Source organism: Emys orbicularis, chromosome 14, assembly GCF_028017835.1.
Source record: "Emys orbicularis isolate rEmyOrb1 chromosome 14, rEmyOrb1.hap1, whole genome shotgun sequence".
Classification (NCBI taxonomy): domain Eukaryota; kingdom Metazoa; phylum Chordata; order Testudines; family Emydidae; genus Emys; species Emys orbicularis.
The window spans coordinates 25445401-25465554 of record NC_088696.1 but is presented as its reverse complement, the minus strand read 5'-3'; the positions used below and the strand labels follow the sequence as shown (position 1 = coordinate 25465554).

Genomic DNA, 20154 nt, shown 5'->3' with positions numbered 1-20154 from the left:
AGGGGTGGTTTATTCAAATATCTGAGCAACATGAATTCTGCCGACCTAAACTCTAGTGTAGCCATAGCCTTAAAATACAGGGGTCAGAGAGAGAGAGGAAATGGATGAAAGTTGTGTATCCAGTTGGGATTGTTGATGCTGTACTGAATGCAAAGCCTTTGTCACTATCTCCCAGTTCAGGTCACATTTGGAGCATCCTCACTAGAGGTGGTCTAAAGATGACTATTTGAACTGATGGCATAGTTTTGCTTAGCTGGCTCTTTTTGTTTTATCTAAAAACAGAGAAACAGCTGCAACTCTGAGCACACAAAAATTGCTTTATCTAAATTAGCATTCGAAGTGATCATCTTCCGTTGAATTCTCATGTTTCAGACAATGAAATTTCATTATTGGGGTTGGCACAGACAGTGTAAGAGAGATTAATTCCTTTTCACTGCTGTAGTTCCTTTTCACTTGCTTTAGACCTTCAGGTTGTGTTTTAGTTCTTTGAGAGTGCACAAAAGTGATCAGCAGAATTGCATACCCCAGAGTTGTGAAACACTGGTCTGTGGACTGAATCCAACTCATTTGATGCATTTGTATGGGGCCCATATGGTAAATTTGGGATCTTAAGAAAAATTGTAGCCTTCATGTTTTCAGAGAGGACCTTCCACAAGTAAACTCTGTGTAAACCAACGCCATGTTTGCATATAGCCTAAAACAATGATTCAGGTGTGAAATCTTGGTCTTGGATCTGGTGAGAAAACTTTGCTTTGAATTTCACATAGTTTAAGTTAGGAACCAGTTGCATTTTATCTTTATTTTTCTTGTAACCATTTCTGACTTTTATGCGTCATTTCTTGTACTCACTAAAAAAATCTCTCTTTGTGGTTAATAAATTTGTTGTATTATTTTACCTAATCCAGTGTGTTTAAATTGAAGTGTCGGGGAAACTCCATTTGGGGCAACAAGATGTACTCATATTATTTCTATTGATGAAATGGGGGGCTTTATTTAAACTTGTACTGTCTCGGAGAGGGGTGGCCAGTAAAGGACATACGTTTCTGGGGGAAAACCTAAAACTGGGAGAGAGTTGGGCTCACCCTGCAGTATAATGAAGGATGGTAGGAACCAAGGTGTGGCTGGTAGCAGCACAGACAGAGACATAGCTGGGAGTGACTTGCATGCTGTACCCTGTTTTTGAGCAGTCTAGACTGGAGGCTACAGCAGCAAGCCATTTTAAAGAGCACCCTAGATTAGAGGGTGGGGTGACCGAGCTACCCATTAGTCTGGATTGTACCCTGGCATGTCACACTATTTCATTGCTCATTTTATCAGTAAAAGGGCATGAGTGGGAAACTGAAAGTTACAATATGCAGGGAAATGCAGAGATAATGAAGAAGTCTCAAAGACCAGGAAGAAGGAGAAAATAGGGAAAGGAGGGTGTGGAAGAAAAGGTAGAAGTAATGCTGGCCCTAAGGGCAAGGATATTTTTTTTGCTGAATGATACTGAATTGATTGGTAAGGTGCTGAATAAATCAAAATTATTTAGGTACTACCCAGGCCATATGCTACTCATGATCTCTGCAAGCCATATAGGCATGCATGACTTGCATTTGTAATTTAGGCTGTCACCTTTGAAAATTTTGCCCACAGTTTTTTTTTTTTTGAAACCTCCAAAATGGAAGACCAGCCTTCCTAGTATACTGCAGTAGCTGAAAAAATACTTTATAATGTACTCACCTCCACACTTTCATTTAACATAGTAAACAATTCAGACATTTTAAATTATCTTTGCATTAGCTTTTTGTAGTTTGTCTCAAATTTAATCCCCAGATTTATTTCTCCCACACACCAGATAGCTGAAATGTATGTTTTGTTTTTATTATTAAGCTAAGTGACATCCCAGCCATTGTATTTTCTTTCTAGTTTTTTCAGTAGTTAATTCATTTTAGAGCAATTTTTTATTCTGGTCCTATCATCATGAATTTTATATGAGATTCTTTTTTATTTTTAATTTGCCACCTAGTGTTACAGTAGTTCCCAGTAGCAGTAATATACATCTCTGTTCCCATTATGAAATTATATTTTGAGTAGTGTATAACATGACTAATTTAATCTGCATCAGGATGAAACTTTTTTTAAGTCTTTATTGGTTTTATATTAGAAAAAACTACTTCACCACATATTTCCACTCACTACAAGCATTTAGAAAATATTAAGGTACAAGACATGCACTCTAAATTACAAATACTAGAGAAAATAATACAAACTAACATGGGAGTAAACTGATGTTCAAACCCAATCTAATGCAAAATAATCTTAAAAACAAGGATGAGCCATGTGTGATGTTAGTTGATGCATGTATTGTGAAACTCATACCAGTAGTGAGACAAGCTATAGTATTATATAGCAATTCTCAAGGAAGACCGAAAGGATTGATCCCATACTAAAATAGGCAGGCCTTCCATTAACTTCATTGGATGAGAGACTCTGCAGGATGAAAGGAATCATGCCTAAAATATTGATTTAATTGGTTTAATGTATTTTCTAATGTAGAGGGAAAAAATAACTTGGTATTTGGTGCAACTCCAAAACAAAGTTATTTTTAACAAAAGAGAATTACATTCAGTTAGTCCTTTAAGTATTGTTTAATGGCTAGGGCTTTTAACTTTCTAATAGTAGATAATATGCCTACACTTCCTTTGCAGGTTTTACTGGCAGACTTGCATCATACATATTAACGTATAGCTTCAATTCTGTAAACCTCATTTCACCAAGACTACTATAGGCAAGAGTCATCCCTTTTTTGATGGATTATATTATAAAACATTTTCTTATTCCAGCAATCTGAAGGCAAAGCTTTAGCCAGGAAGATTCATTAAATTTTAAATAATGGTATTTATGTGAAAAGGAGGGCTTACAGGTATTGACAGGGACCAAAATTAATGGCAAGCAGATGCATGAGGAAACTTGCTTCACCGTTTTGTCCATATATCTCATTACTGGCATTTTGCCTTTCCAGACTTTATCCTCACCTGATCAAAGACCATTAGTCATTCCAAATTGCGTGTTGCGCTTGTAATAAGATTAGGATGAGGCCTCCAAAATCATTTTTTTGCTTATGACCTTAACTAGAGTTTAATCCAAATTTCCAGAAGTAAAATCTAATGTATTGATGCACCCTGCCACTATAGGTGCTTGGAACTAGGTGTACAGTAGCACCAGGAGCGCCGCCAGCTTTTTTGCCACCCTAGGCGGCGGAAGGTCCCGCCCCCGACAGAGGCGGCGGAAGGTCCCACCCCCGAAATGCCGATGACGACCGGGGCGGCCGAAGATCCGGCCGCCGCAGTCGCCGCCCCCCAAATGTTAGCACCCTAGGCGACCGCCTAGGTCACCTAATGGGTTGCGCCAGCCCTGAGTAGCACCCCCTGCTTTGAAGTGCTTTCCATCATTTATAGGGTTTGCAGTTTGGTTCAAAGGCTCTCCGCACCCCCACTATACAAATTGTTCCAGCATCCCTGCCTGCCACCCATCTTTGTTTGGTTTCTCTTGGGTTAACGGCATGAAAATATAGAAATGGGGGGGGGGGAGAGTTTTTTTGTTGTTTTTGTTCAAAAAATTATATCCTAATAGGATGATTTGAGCTGTGTGGTGGGTAGTCCAATGTTTAACCCCCATTCATGGGAGTTGTTAAAGAATAGACTATATTATGGACTGTCTTTTAAAATAGCTGTCATCAGGATTGCAACTGTTATTAATTCATAACTTGAAAATATGTCCTATTTGTGAACTCATAACTGCATATAGTGGAATGGTTTGTTTGAAAAAAGGACTGTTATTAAAAAACGACACACAGATACTTATTCAAAAAGCTTCAAAGAGAAGAGATTAAATTAGCTATTTACAGTATACATTAATTCTTAGTAGCATTAATTTAATTTCTTGGAATTTTGGTAAACACACTCCATCCATATTAACTTAGTCTACTTTAGGGAAAAAGAGAAACTATTTGGCTTATGCCTCTGTATAGTATCATATTTTCATATTAGAGGGGGGGAAATCCCAAGAAGTTAAATCATGAGATTACCAGAGGCACCTGATTTTGATTTGTGCTGAAAAATGGCAAAACTATTTCATTACCTATGTAAAAGAGCTCTATAATTATGTTAAAATTTTGTCAGCCTATTACGATAAAAACAAACCTTAGACCAAGAACTTCCAGAACTAAGAACTTTGTTACAGATTCAGAATAATTCACTATGCGTAGCCTTTGAATCTGATTTTACCCAAGATTCATCCAAATGTTAATATTCCCTTTTGATCTCTGAATCAGTAGTTATAGTGACAGACAGGAACTGTCTGTTTACGGGTAGCATCTAAGGCTTTGTCTTCACTACCCGCCGATCCGGCGGGTAGCAATCGGTCTATCGGGGATCGACTTACCGCGTCTAGTGAAGACGCGGTAAAATCGATCCCTGATCGCTCTGCCGTCGACTCCGGAAATCCACCTCGGCAAGAGGCGGCAGCGGAGTCGGCGGCAGCGCGGCAGCGGTCGACTTTCCCGCGTCCTCACCGCCAGGTAAGCCGACCTAAAATACGCAACTTCAGCTACGGTATTCACGTAGCTGAAGTTGCGTATCTTAGGTCGGACCCCCGCTGTAGTGTAGACCTAGCCTTAGATACACACAATTAGTATTACTTCTAACAATATAGGTTTGCATTTCAAAGTTCTAGCCTATTTAGTATGAATGGCCCTAATTATCATTCGCATACCTTTCTAACATGACTTTAAAGATGGGCTTTGGGTCATTCAGCCTGCAAGCTGTTTAATCCTTTCTAGCCATGTGTCACAGCCAGCCAAGGTCTCTGCTAAAGAAGAAACTCTGTTAGCTGCCATTGTTACTCACCAGGTATTCTACATGTGGTATGGAGACACACAGAATGTTTAGAGCCAACCCTGACAATTACTGTTTGCAAATGTGCTTAAACATTGTAGTGTGGAGAAGGTATTGGTGTTTTGAACGTTAAAATTGCTCTTACTTTTGAGAATCCCTAAGTCTTTCATTGACTTTTCAGTGGGAGTTAGATTGGGCCCCATATGTATGGCCCTACCAAATTCGCAGTCCATTTTGGTCAATTTAATGGTCACAGATTTTTAAAAACTGTAAATTTCATTATTTCAGACCTTATATCTGAAATTTCACGGTGTTGTAATTGTAGGGGTCCTGACCCAAAAAAGAGTTGTGGAGGGATTGCAATGTTATTGTAGGGGGGTTGCAATACAGCTATCCTTAACTTCTGCGCTGTTGCTGGTGGCAACGCTGCTGCCAGCAGAGCTGGGCAGCCAGAGAGCAGCGGCTGCTGAGCCCAGCCCAGCCCACCCCCCCACCCTCTTTTGGGTTAGGACCCCCAGTTGGTGAAATGCTGGTCTCTCCTGTGAAATCTGTATAGTGTAGGGTGAAAGCACACAAATTACCAGATTTTATGAGGGAAGACCAGATTTCATGGTCCGTGACTCGTTTTTCATGGCCATGAATTTCATGGCCCTACCCATATGCAATGCAACTGCCAGGTACAGCAGAAGTGAAGGAAAAATCTTTTTTTTTTTTTTTTTTTTTTAAACTAATCACTGGACTCTTCCCATGGCTATAATAAGTGATTATCCTTGCTTTTGTGGCTAGGTTCTTAATATTTTAATATATTTATCAAATCATCAGTGACTACATATAAATCCATGATTTTCCACAGACAAAAAGTTAAACGTTGCCAAGTTGAAATTCTGTTTTCTAAGCTACAATAAGTAAATTTAAAAAAAGAGGGGAAAAAAGTCCTTGTGACATATCACATTTTTATGCATCAGTCCTGATTATTTCAATTTAAAATGCATACGGATTAATACAGCTTTGAAATTCAAATAAGGCAAATTATCATTTTAAGGCCTTCCATTTATATACACTGAGTAAAATTGTCATTATGGTATCATTATACTAACATAATAAATGAAGCTACTAGAATGGCTTAGGAGCTAGACTGCATCTTAGTTTAACTGGGATGTTTAATTAGATTGTCATCTTTGCTGGTATTTTTAAATAAATATTTTTAAAGCTCTAATTGTAAGAACCATTGATTATTAAAAGTTAACCATAGACTATCTTTTTGTGAGTCACATTTTCAGAAGGTCATCAATTCATAAGTCTTAAATGCTTGATAGACATTTTTAAGGGTCTAGAAAGATAGAGTAAAATATTGTAGCTTTCAGGGTTTTTTTTAAAAAGGGATTCTTTAATAGAAAAGGACACTTATCCTTAATGTGGCTTTTAAATTTTCATATAACACATTCCATCTGCTTCTTCAGGATGATATCCGGGAAAGGCGTTAATTTAACAGTAACACTTTGAGGGTTCTTACTATTTACAAAGAAACAACTCTATTCTACCCTGAATAGTGAGAACACTTGAGCACAGTCATGGAGCTCCTTTACATAAGTAGTGAAATAGTTTTGTCATTTTAAATTTAAAATAATAAATGGAAGAAGGAAAAAATAAGAAAATGGGCCATCAGATTGCTGAAAGGTGATTGTGTTTAAAAAGGTCGTTGTCGTTCTTTCCAAAATTCTTTCCCCACTTCCCTTCCCCCTTCCCTCCTCCCGTTTTCCTTCTCTGGAAATCTTCCCAAAATACCTCCAATCAAAAGTATAGATTCTTCTGTAAGCAGTAATGTTCTGATGAAAATTTTTTTTAATTTTTTTTGACTAATCACGAGAGAACTAAATTTGATGCCAGAGAAGTTAGAAAAACATTGTTTAGCAAATGATAAAAGGTTCTGTGTGATGTTTTCTTCAGTTTTGAGACTTATTTAGCTCTCTTCCCTAACTAGTCTCTTGTAATAGCTAGCTCTCTTTAACTCATCACTTGTACACTTGTGGTTTTGTAGCACTTCTATGTGTACATCTTTTTTTATTTTATGTTTTTGTTTAGGTATGTGTATACATGCACAGGCATTAGTATACCAAAAGTATGTATTTTCACACAGTTGTACTTGTACAAGTAGAGGCCCAGGGCTGAAAACAGGCTCTTTTTTTTTTTTTTTTTTTACATTGTTTTCATCCATTTATTTATGCATTCGAAAACCACTGGACTACTAAATAAACTAATTTACATATGTTATATGTAGGATTAAAAGTACATGTATAATCAAATATTAAATCTTGTAATTCTATTATGTTTGTTTTTTCAGATCTGTTCCTTACTACATTAGCAAGTTCCCAAAAAATTCAGTTTGAAACATGGGTAAATAAGGTAAGGAATAAAATACAACAAACATCTTTTGCTAAAATGTATAGCTTTAAGAAATATAAAACAAAGAGGTCACCTGATACTGATTTCAAGAATAAACAGAGCTGACATTAAGAGATCGTAGCTGCACTGTTGCATTCAAACTGCTGAATATCCCTGGAGGAGATGATTCACTCAGCATCCGTTCCTCTGCAGGATTTTAGCATGACTGCCAATTAAACCAATCAGTCTGCCCTAATGCACATGTTAACAGGGCTCCTGTGGTGGTGTCAGCTGTTGTAAGAGGTTACTGTCATTTAATTTGTCAGCATGATGGTTTATGAAGAAAAAGATTTTCAAAGGAGTAATTTTTCCTTGTTGCCTCCAGTCTTGGATATTTTTAGTTTGATTTAAATGTGGCTAAAAAGATTTCAGGGCAGGAATAAAAGACTTTCGTGAGTGAGATGACACACTTTTTTCCCTATAGAACGTGTCTCTAATTATAGATAGGAAACTCCCAAGTAGATATCACAGCACAACTCTGAGTATTGTGAAAAAAGGAAAAACAAACAAAAGGCATTAATCTTTTTCAGCAGGATGTCCATTTTTTGATTATCTGCTTTCAAGATGTTTCTATATTATTAAAAGCTATGATTCAATCCAAATTGGCTTGTAACTATTAATAAAAAGCCATTAGGTAGTATGAGATAAAAATGAAAGGTTTGAATAGGCAGTATTTAAGTAAAATATAATTGGATAATGTCATTACCATTGCTTTGTGCACAAAATGGCATGGAAATCTTGTGGAAATGCTACTCAATTCAGGCATTTTGCTGGGCCTGGAGGGAGTGGAACATGGAGAAAAAATCAATTGGGAATCAATCTGGTAAAGATAGACACTTCTAGAATGATGTGACAACATCTAAACATAGAAATAATGGGGTGTGAGGTTTTTGGGTGGGGACAGCGGGGTTAAGGAGATGCTGCTGCTGTAGTACAGCTTTAAGGCATGGAGGTGTCTTAAGTTGTTTTGGTAGCTTTACATTTTATTCATTCATGTTTAATAAAATAGCTGCAATACAGTGCCCTCGAGCCATGACTCAGGCCCTGACCCTACAACCAAGACTTGGAATAGTGCCATCATAGACCTCTTATGCCAGGAAGGTCCCTTGTACAGAGTACTCTCAGGGGGCTGTTTCTAGCTCCTTTACTCTGCCAGAACATCATTAAAGGGTATTAGTATAGATGAGAATCTAGATTCAGGATTATTATTGAGTTAAGACTAAAATCTTAACTTCCCATACAGCAACATGTGCTGCAGCCATGCTACCAAATCAAGCAGAGGTCACCTTTTATAGTTTATATTGTAAATTAAGGCTGTAATAGAAGCTGAGTAAGAAATCTATAAAATCTTAAGTACAATATATATTACATTGAACTTTCTTACAATGCCTTTTTTATAGATGCCTTGCTTAACATGTGCATTAGTGTGGGCAGGGAGATTAATTCACTATCACTTAAATTTATTGTGTAGTAAATTTTTAACACAGCTTTGCATCAAAATTATGAGAATAAAGACATGCACCTTTTTCATCTAACCATAATTACCTTCACTTTATGTTGAAGAATGGTAAAATGGAGAGACTTGCAATGGTCAATCAAGACTGTATATTTAACATTACTTAATAGTACTTACAATTAGTTTTTCCTAAAATACCAATAATATAAAGAACAATATGTGCCCCTTTAAGTCTTTAATGAAAAGTATAAAAGTATGGTTTTATGCACTTCAAGTATATTTGAATGCAGCTTTTGGTATAGAATGCATGTATTCTGTGTACGCTGTTTGCTGATCAGTGAACCTCCTTATCTGTAGAAAAGATACAGGTGACACATGAAAGGGCACATGGGATCACATGCCCCCTCAGATTTATGCATTCCATTTAGCAACAGCTTTGAGAGGTTTTTAAATTGTGGGGCCACCCTCTTAGGGGAGTACGGACGAACAGTTGGAGGTGGGAGTGGTGATACCAGGTGGCTCAGGGCAGCCCAGCGGGGCTTGGGAAGGAAACACCACCTCCACTTCCGACTCACTTCAGCAGGCCACTCAGCCTGTCTGGGTCGGGGAAGGGGGGTGCAATCAAAAATTGTAACTCAAAGCAGGGGCTCAGCTCAAAAAGTTAGAAATTGGCCACACACCCCCCCCCCCCCCCGAACGTTCCTCCATGCCCCACAATTTGAAAACCTCTGTACTAAATAAAATGTGTTGTCCGCCATTACAGGATTTTTCCTTGCGTACCCCCTGACAAGAGCTTGCATACCCTCAGGGGTACGCGTACCCCAGTTTGAAAACCACTGTGATAAAGTATTGATGCCAGAGCTATATCCGGGATATTGTTTCCCACCACCACCACCACCACCACCTCCACCACCACTGCAAATTCCTATCACTATAGTATTAGGAAAATGTCCTGAAATTAAACACAGGTACTGTGACATTTTGGAGAACACCCAGACTGGTAACGAGTTCTGTTACTCCCTGCCCTATAACTTCAAGGTCCTTGGTGCTGTGCGGCTGCAATTCAAATCCCTGACACAGCCTAATTACTGTTTGCAAGGTGACACCAACAACCCTTCCAGTCCCGAGTCTCCCCGAATCAGTCTTCCTGAGTTCTCAAGCTCTTCCTCTCTGGTACGGCACCCCCCCAAAGGTGTGAAACCAGTCCCCCTGTTATCAGTTTGCTTTGGCGCACACACTCCACACAGTTGACACATCAGATCTGCCTGGGATAAAAACAAACAAAAAGTTTATTCAATAGAAAAACCACAGATTTAAAGATGAAAGTGTAAGGGAAAGTAAACATATGCAGGTTACACAGAATATAAGCATAGACCCAACTTCAGGTTTTACACTTCCATAGTAGATAAAATCCCTTTTCTAATACAAGTTACCTGTTTCCTAGAAAAGTTTCTTGGCATTCCTTCCTTGCTATAGTGGGGATCCTGCATTCATGGACAGCTTCCCGCCTAGAGGCTGTCCCTCCCTTAGTGGATAACAAACCTCACTCCCAAGCCTGTTTTTAAAAGGCTCTTTCCTTTGGTTTTCTTTTTTCGTTTGTTTGTTTGTTTGTTTGTTTGTTTGGTGGGGGGGAGGGGTTGTTTTTTCTGTGGCATGGTGACTCATGGTAATTCAAAGTGGGAAAATTCTAGGGATGTCTCAATGTCTTCCCATTAACTCTAATATTCCATCATTGTCTTTTCCTGGCTGGACAGTGGATGGGTGCTTGAAGTTGGTTTCATGTAAACAGTTGGCTTGGAAGGTGTCCCTCCTTGACTGACTGCTCCCCACCCTTCCTTGCTATGAACTTTGAGCACAGTTTTCTGTATACACAAATACATGTATACAGACCATGGTTATGAATTTATCTCTCATAATGACTATCAAGTTCAGAACATTACAAGCTTTCAGAAAAGATTTTACTAAATATATTTGTGTAGTACAATGACATAGTATACAATCAGTTGATTTAACTGTATATTTTGGGGTTTAAGCCTTCTGTTCCCCTTCCAGGGTGTCTGGACTTTTTGTGGCTTCAATCAGTAAATATTTGTCATTGTGGGTGGAAAAACAAATGTCAGCTATAGAAATCTGGCAGACAAGAATAAAAGAATTAAGAAAAATACAATGATTAACTGCATGTATTAAATTAGCTGAACTATTTCAGGGAAGATGGATGAAGTGCAATTAATTAAGGCCTTGTCTACACTGCCACTTTACAGCGCTGGAACTTTCTTACTCAGGGGTGTGAAAAAACACACCCCGAGCAATGCAAGTTTCAGTGCTGTAAAGTGGCAGTGTAGACAGTGCACCAGCTCCAAGCGCTGGTAGCTACTCCTCTCATGGGGGTGGTTTTTTTACAGTGCTGGGAGACCTTGGTGCCGCGACTACACAGCCACATTAAAGTGCTGCTGCGGCAGTGCTTTAACGTTGGTAGTGAAGACATACCCTAATTAAAAAAGTAAAATAAAAAAATTACTAACTTCTAATATGTAGATTTACTGTAGCTTATAACTTGTGCAGACATGTCTGCTGTATTCCTTTATTTTATGTCTGATACCTGTTTTAATATTTTGATAGTGAATTTTTTTCAACAAACCTGCTCATCGTTAATAAAAATCTTAAATTCAAAGTATGTCAAAACATGTTGGTGCAAAGTGCTTTCCAAATTAGTGAGCTAAGCTGTAATACAGAGCTAATACCTACCTTACAACAATACTGTAAGGTAGGTATTAGCTCTGTTTTATAAGGGGGACAAATAGAAGCAGAGATCAGTTATAACTTGACCATGATGTCTGAGTGGTGGGATAATGTGCTCTACTGGAGTGTGATTTTTAAAGCATAGTAACATGTTGCACATTGATTGGTCTGTGTAGAGTCTGGTGGTGTGGTTTATCATAGTGCTGCTTGAAACAGCACTATGTTAAAGGTACACTAATGAAGCTTAGTATGGACCAGTAGGCTCTACACTGACCAATTAATGTGCAACAGATTATTGCACTTTAGAAATCACATCCCCAAAGAGTGTACAACCCCACTGTGTAGACAAGCCATTTTGAGAGCTATAATTCCACATCAATGTTCTGGTGACGGTACAAACCATTTGAGCTTTGCCCTCATGTTTTATGGTGTCACCAGACTTCTGAGGTGGATTTATATACTCATAATTCAGTTCACTATCTCTACATACAGAGCTATGTAACATATTTAATAAATGTCATTTTTTATTTTATAAGCAAACTTCCATGCTTTGATGGAATTGTCCAGTTCAGTAAAAGATTGGTTCTGACTTATTTGCATTGTGGACTAGTTCTGTTTTAATTATGGATTTTAGAATGCTACAGACTACAAAGTTTTAGACAAGAAAAATGTTATTTACAAGTTACCTACAGAAAAACGAACCACCTTCCCCTCTACCTGAAAACCAGCATCCACTGTTGAATGGCTAGTAGAATAAAATGCATAATACCTCTTTTAAATACTACAGTCTTTAGTTGGAATAAACAATTGCATGGTTCAAAAGTGAGAATATTTTACATGTAATTAAAACTCCAGTAAATAAATATTTGTAGTTAAATTATTATCACATATATTGATTGGCTTCTGTTCTAGATGTTGGGAAGAATTGGAGATAATGATTTATAATAAGAAGAAAAATATAAATAATTTAAAATTATGTTTTCATTAGTGCAGTCCATGCATATGTATGTAGACATTTCTTTCTAAGCTTAAAATATAAATTTTTTTGGATAAAATATAACTTTTGGCCTACTGAAAACCTAGATTCAATAACTCAAATCTGTGTCTTTGAGTAGAATTAGAGTATTCCAGAAACATAAATTTTTACTGTTTCAGGAACTAAGTATTTTCTTCCTTTTAATCTGAAATACATTTCTGTCTCTGTCATCAAGGGATCAAAGGTGACATAAGAATTCAGTGTTTGGAAGGCCTTATTTTATGTTCTCAGTGCAAATGGCTGCAGTCTAACTACCACATAAATAAAAACCACATGCAGCATTTATAGGGGACTCAAATGTAAAATCTAAATTTACTCAAGTCAGTTAAGAAGAACAATTTGGATACTGGATCCTTCAGAGACTGTAAGACATAATACATGTTTCTGAATAAAGATAACAATTATTCAGAATTGAAACTTTCTCTGAAACAAAGTATATTCTTCCTTTGATCTACCATAAAATGCTTTAGAGGTATTGGCCTCTATCTTTCTTTTCTGGTCACTTGACATAGGGCCTAGTCCTCGTTACTGCAATGAGATAACTAGCATTAGTTAAAAGGATTACAGAGTCAGCTCTGCTGTCAGATAATTCTACTGGAGCTGTTAATGGATAACAATATGAGCTTAACAGTTCTGGGGAAATCACTCTGTTTTTGCATCCATATTGATTAATTTGTCCTCTGAGCCACAGATTATACTCCAAGAAAAAAATTAGCTATAATCAAATGTCAAGGGAAAACTATCCCAAAGAAACCTCATCTAGGGAGCTAAGTCTATAAATCTAAATAGCGTATGAGTTAGAAAAATATGGACAATCTTCAAAATACAAATAATCTGAAAAGTAACAATAGAGATCTGACTCAGTTTTAATCCCTCCTGTAAAACTAGTTCTATGGATATACCTTTCAAACAAATAACCTGTTATTAAAAGGGAGATCAGTCAGATAAATTGTGTGAGTGTAATAAAGATCAACCTAAAATAGTAAGTGGTAGGGCTTTTTATATGCTTCTTAAAATACCATAAAAATATTTTAAATCTCACAGAAGTCCACATGCCATCAATGAGTCAGCTTGTGTGTAGGGAATGGGTCCAGGAGGTACCAAGGACCTGACATCAGCTCTAGGGGAAAGAGGGGAAGTGTGTTCTTGGGTGACAACAGTAGATTTGAGGGGCTGATTGAACGAGGTTGGAGGGAGGAAGAAGAAGAGGACAAAAAACTTTGGAGTATGTCTTAAGATAGCTCTCCAACAGATGTTTGGATGAGGTACTTGAATCACAGGAGATACATGTACATTACCATATTGCTTTGATTGGGTGAAGAACCAATGTCAGCCACCGCAATGGAGGGGTACACTAGTGAAGAAAATGTATGATAGTGGCTAGTACTTATACCACTATAGTGTTATTTTCCATATGAATTCATAAGATGCATCTATTTACATATTCTTAGGTCTCATTTCAGTTTTGTTAGTTTCCATCATAAATTTATATAAATATTTTTAGAGTTTACAATTTGACATAAATGAGTTCTGCACTGAAACTGCATATATAGCACTAGGGCCGGCGCTACCATTTTTGCCACCCCAAGCAAAAAGAAAAAAAAAAAGCCACTTGGAGTGCCTCCCGAACTGCCAAAGTGCAAAAAAAAAAAAAAAGCCGCTCGGAGTGCCGCCGCCTGAACTGCCAAAGCAAAAAAACAAAACAAAACAAAAGCCGCCCGGACTGTGCCCAAGAATGGACGGAATGCCGCCCCTTAGCATGTGCCGCCCCAAGCACGTGCTTCCTCTGCTGGTGCCTGGAGCCAGCCCTGTGTAGCACTGCGTGCCATTGATTGAGAGCACATAAATGTTCTGATCTGATCATCTAATTAGATGTAACAGGTGCTTTTGTTGTTATATAACACTGAAGGAATGTTAACATGAGAGTAATGTATAAAGTGTGGTTTAAGTATGAAACACTCCCTGGGGTTTTTTAGTAGTAACCTTTTTTTAAATTTATTAATAGAACAAAAATACACAGGAGGCTAAAACACAAAAACGGTCCAAATAAGTGATGGTCAAATTTGAACATAAATTACAACTGAGAAAACTCTGAATCAATAGGAGGAACTCTTAATTTTATTATTCCTAAATTTCCAAAATATATATTTCAGATTTGATGAAATGTTAAATATTTCATGATGTTTTTGCAGTTGTTTTCTGAGATGTCACACCTGTTGCATTTTGACTCAAGATATTAATTAATATATTGCATTTTACAGGTTTCAAGTACTCAAGTGAGCATAACTCCCAGTAAAGTGATTGGAGCACTGGGCCTCAGATCTTTTTTTATTTAATTAAAAATGTACCATTTTTTGTTCAACAGCTGGGGCCTGACCCTGCACTATCCCTAGTGTCCTCCACTCCCGTTATTTCAGCGGGACTGGAAAGAGGCTCTGCACTTTGCAGGATCAGGTTTTAATTCATAATATGGTGTTGAAACAAGCCCTGCTCAGCACTAGTATAATCAGAATAATCTGGAAGGTAATTTCTATATTAATAGAGTAATTTAATAAATTGTAAGTCTTACTTCATTACATTGTTTTAAATAGTTAGACACCTTTATCGTATGATTATGCCAATGAAGTAACTAAATCTTTTCCTACAAACAGATCCCAATGTGCATACTCCTATTCATTCATGGAGTCTTGTTGACTTCTGTGAGATTCCGTGCAGGACTAAGGGTCTGCACATCAGATTTGTTTGGCAGCCCAGGCTCCAGTATTCCAAACAGTGCAAGTTTTCCACCTATTAATCCTTTTTTTAAAAGCTATTTTGTCTTTAGTTTACACTTCAAATTTTCATTGCTTTCTTTACAGTTCATTAGTGTAATTTTGTATGGTGTATGTTTATTGTATTTGATAGGATGGGAATTTCTCCAAAGCCACATACATAAAGCAAAAACCTGAAGACATGGAGGTTGTTGGACAATCAGTGTTTGCCGATTTTGGTGAGATTCCTCTTTTTTTCTACCCCCTAAGCTATCTGACACTTGCATATTTATTTTTATTATTAATTAGTTATATTTTTCTAGATTTTTTTTTTTTTTTGTAATCATGTTAATCTTTTGCCCAACAGATTGCAATGGTTCCTTTGCAGGCATCATAGTCATGTAAATACATACTACATCCGTGGTTCCCAAATTTTAATAACCTGCGACCCCTTTCACTAAAATGTCGTCAGTTTTTTAATCAGTGATTCAGGTAATGCACATATTAAATAGGATAAACACACAAGTTATTCTCTGGAACTAGATGATTTCTTTAGATAGTGCTTTGTCCCACAGCAGTAACTAGCAGTTTTATGGGCCTGATTCTGCAAACGCTACTGCACATTAGTGGATCTACTTGTGATAGTTAGTTTTACCCTCATTAATGAGTATTCGTAGGATTGAGCCCTTATTTAGATGTTGTGATATGGTTGCTCTGATGTGTGGTACAGCAATTTTTGCCTTAAATATAGTGATGCTCTTGAGGGAGTAAGAAGGGAGCCAATATTAGAGGCAGAAGATTCATCTTGTTTTATGCTGATACTTAAAAAATCCTCAAGATTTTTAGCACAGTTTAGTTCGACCTTTAAAGATCACCTCTCCTGGGTGACTGAATTTTGCTGGTCTGTGGTATGGCTGCTGAATACAGGATTCATGTATAGTATAACAGAGTAAAGTATAAGTTCAATGATATTTAGAGGTTATGCTAAGAAATTTTATTTAATGTATTGTGCAAAAGTCATTAAAAATTAAAGTTTTAATTAAAATTTAGGCCATCTACAAACATTTGCATATTGTTTGGTTTGAAAGAAAGAACAGAACCTCAAAATATTCCGAAATGCTTTTTATCCATGCTTCCACAGTTTTGTATTGCCCTGATGTACATGGCTGTTAATCATTCCAAAAAGCAGATGGTTTTGATTGATGCCCTGAATATTAATAGGCACAAAGTATATGTCAGCTTTCTTTTGAAAGATGTAAATCCTAAGGAGCAATCTGCAATAGGATTTCTCCTTACCATGTGTTGTAGCAAACAGAAGTGACTTAATATGGCCAAAGGATGCATCATAATTTTAGAAACTTTGTCGTATTTGATAGACATTTAAATTAACTTAGATACCAGGATATCTGGGATCTTGAACATTCTTAAATTATTCTGATTTTGTGAGCATATTTTTTAGGAAATATAATAAATATGTTTATCTAACATGTTGAGTGAAGAATCAAAATTTAGATGTTAGATATTAAACCACAGTGTAAATGCAGAATTTGGTTCTAATTACTATCAAAAAGCTTTGTAGATTTTCATATTCCCTTTGTTGTAGAGACAAACTGAAAAGTTACTTTTCACATACTGTAGTCCCAGAGAAGGCTCAGGGATAGTTTCAGCTTCTGATAATTTGAACATGATTATGAAACAACATAACATGTTATATTGTTTTAGGCTCTTTTGATATAGCTAGGTTGAGAGGACAGAAAAAGTGAGAAGTTTCTTGCTTGGTTTTGTAAAAGAAAGAAATAGTTTAAATCCTTTTTGATTTGAGAGAGACAGCTTAAGGTTCCTTGGACATTTTGTTCTCTGAAAAGATTATACCAGTGAAGTTGCAATGTACAGAGTCTAAAAGCAAACTGACTTTCAGAAATGTGTGTTCTGTTGTTTTTCCTCTGGAAACTAAAACAGAACTCTTAAAAGCATAATTATTTTTTTCTTCTCTTTGATCTTTCTGTGGCTAATCTAAATCAATATTTTAGTAAATTAAAAGTTGAGTAGATAAAATGTCTGAAAGATAACAAAGAAAAACCTGACCAGAAGGATTTAATTTACAACAGTCCTTAATAATATATGACTTTAACCACTGGAGAGACATTCCAGATATGTGAAAACTGAGCATCTCAAACTGTTGATTCAAAGAGACAGTGGTATTGCTATATGGTATTTAGTCAAATACAGAAGTATGGCATTAAATAAACATTGCTTGTAGATGAACTAACCAAAGTCAGGAAATATAAAGGCTAAGGTGAACAGAAAACTGTTTAATACAAAATAGTAGTTGATCAGGATATGCAGGTGAATGAGACACAAACTCGGGATGGATATTAAAGCAGAGGCCACAACTTATTAATTAATTTTAATTGGAATAACAATGGGAGTGAGTGCAGTCTCCTTGTCTCCCCTCCCATCAATACCAGACACCTTAACGGAGTCCAGCATGGGATTAAATGGCCTTATTGCATATAACCAATAAATCAGGGTTGACATCCTTCAACCTAACTCACTGGACTCAGACCACCTCTGAATTCTCTTGTCCCACAATGGGGAATGAGGGTACATCAAGTTGCGAAGACTTAAGGTCCACCCTTCTCCTTACAAGCTGGTAGGAACACCAGCCATATCCTATGTCTTCATTCATGTTTACCCCAGGAGTTGGCCCTTTCAGACGTCTATCCACATTGGACACTGGCTGCAAGCTGAGATGAATTAAGACATTCCCATTTTAATTTCCAACATTACATTTCTATTCCTTAAATCTAAACCTGGGCTACTAGGGTTGCAGAGAAAGCTCTCCGCCCTCCCCCGAAATGCATTCTAAGGGCAGGTCTACACTAACCCCCAAATTCGAACTAAGGTACGCAACTTCAGCTACGTGAATAACGTAGCTGAAGTTCGAAGTACCTTAGTTCGAACTTACCTCAGTCCAGACGCGGCAGGCAGGCTCCCCCGTCGACTTCGCGTACTCCTCTCGCCGAGCTGGAGTACCGCAGTCGACGGCGAGCACTTCCGGGTTCGACTTATCGCGTCCAGACAAGACGCGATAAGTCGAACCCAGAAGTTCGATTTGCTTGCCGCCGAACTAACGGGTAAGTGTAGACCTACCCTAAGGCAGGAAGAGAAGTGCAGTGAGGGAAAGGCTGCAGTGTGATTGAATATACATGCTCCCCACCATACCCCCATCAGGGCCCCAAGTGTGGACCATTCTCCTACTGATCAGGTCAAACTTCCTCACTCCCCCACTGAGATGGTGGGCAGAGGGGCGTTGTTCCCCCTCCATATGTTGGGAATTTTCTTTGCACTTTACATTGCTAGAACTCATATATTCTCCAAAAAGCTGCATATACAGTATGCACAGAGCTTTCTGAACTCATATCTCTGCCAACTGGAAACAAAAATTTCATTTTTTTTAAAGTATGTATTAACCTGTAAGTTTAAGGTCTCTCAGTCAGTTAATGATTTTAGACCTTTAAACACTTTTTTTCTAAAATTTGTTTAGAAAACTACTTAAGGCTAAAACTCCAACCTTAACCTTTATCTTTGTGCAAGAGATTTCCATATTCTAGCAAACTTTACACTGGCAATACCTTGGCACAGTCATTGAAGGGAAGGCTATAACTATAAACTTAATTCTAAACTTCCCATTTTCTTGTTGTTTTTGTTTGGGATTAAGTGCTTTTTTTTGTCTAACATTTATTTTTGTTTCCATTTGGCTAAAACTATGTACAAAAATTTAAATAGAATGGGAAGCTGAAAAAGTTCAAGTCTGGTGTAACAAGTAAATAATTGTGAAATACATTCACCTGATTAAATGTAACAGAGTTTTTGGGGAATTAATATCTGTAGTGCAAGTACAAATTTAGATACTTTAATGTTATACATGTATCCTATCAGTTTTATCTGCAGTAGGGTGACTTATTGAAGCTGTGTAGTAAAAATCCTTATTAGAAATAGTTATTGTACATACACAGTAGCTCTCTTTCAAAGTAAAATATCCTAAGTTTTCAGTTTTGTTTCTGCTTAGAATCTCATGTTGCTTAATTGAGGAATTCTTCAGATATTCATGTTCAAGACTGTCTTAAACCTCTAAGCTCTTTGTTCAATGTGGATGGGATAAAGTTGCAAATAAAACCAAAATGGTGGTTTTGGTGTTGTGTGTTTTGTTTGGTTGGTTTTTTAAAGGAGTGAAGGTTGAGTTAAATTTCTAAAACATATGCAAGTTCTGTGCAACTATGGAAAAAGTAGAGCTTTAGCCTAGAGTATATATTTTTTTATAAACAACTAACATATGTAAAAAGATGAAGGGTATGTGTTTACACATCAGGAAGAGGGCACACCATTGTGTTCTGGAGTGTACCGTTGTTTTGCTTATTTAATATAGGGTTGAAATTTGAGAAGTGTTCCCTGGTGCACACTATCATTTGAATCCCTTAGAAGTATGGTGGAGTAGTATATGCTGTCCAAATCAAAACTGAGCATTAACAGACAGTCTTTTCTGCTGTCTTAATCATCAAATAGCAAAGATGGCAACTTGTTACCACTAACACTTATAATTTGTTTTGCTGAAATGGAAATCAGTAACGTGGATTACTTGATTTCAGGGTACAATACTATCTGTAAAACAGAATAAAGCTACACCTACCAGATTTGTGAAATACACTAGTTAGTGTGATGGTACAGTTCACAAGAAAAAAGAACATATATAATCAGGTTTTATCCCAATAGTAAATTAAGACTAACTTCATCTTCAGTATAAAAATGGGGGTGGGGGGGAAATGACTTTCTGCATCCAAAGCTCAATTGTGT

At 37.1% G+C, this 20154-nt stretch overlaps 1 protein-coding gene across 1 annotated transcript in view; it reads left to right on the top strand.

The window, feature by feature from the left end:
- ITFG1 (integrin alpha FG-GAP repeat containing 1) overlaps positions 1–20154 on the top strand; it is a 214537-nt gene that overhangs the window by 46705 nt on the left and 147678 nt on the right. Inside the window, exons 7-8 of the mRNA XM_065416532.1 lie at positions 7219–7280; positions 15455–15539. Of these exons, the coding sequence (XP_065272604.1) occupies positions 7219–7280; positions 15455–15539 (147 nt within the window). The remainder of the gene's footprint in view (positions 1–7218; positions 7281–15454; positions 15540–20154) is intronic.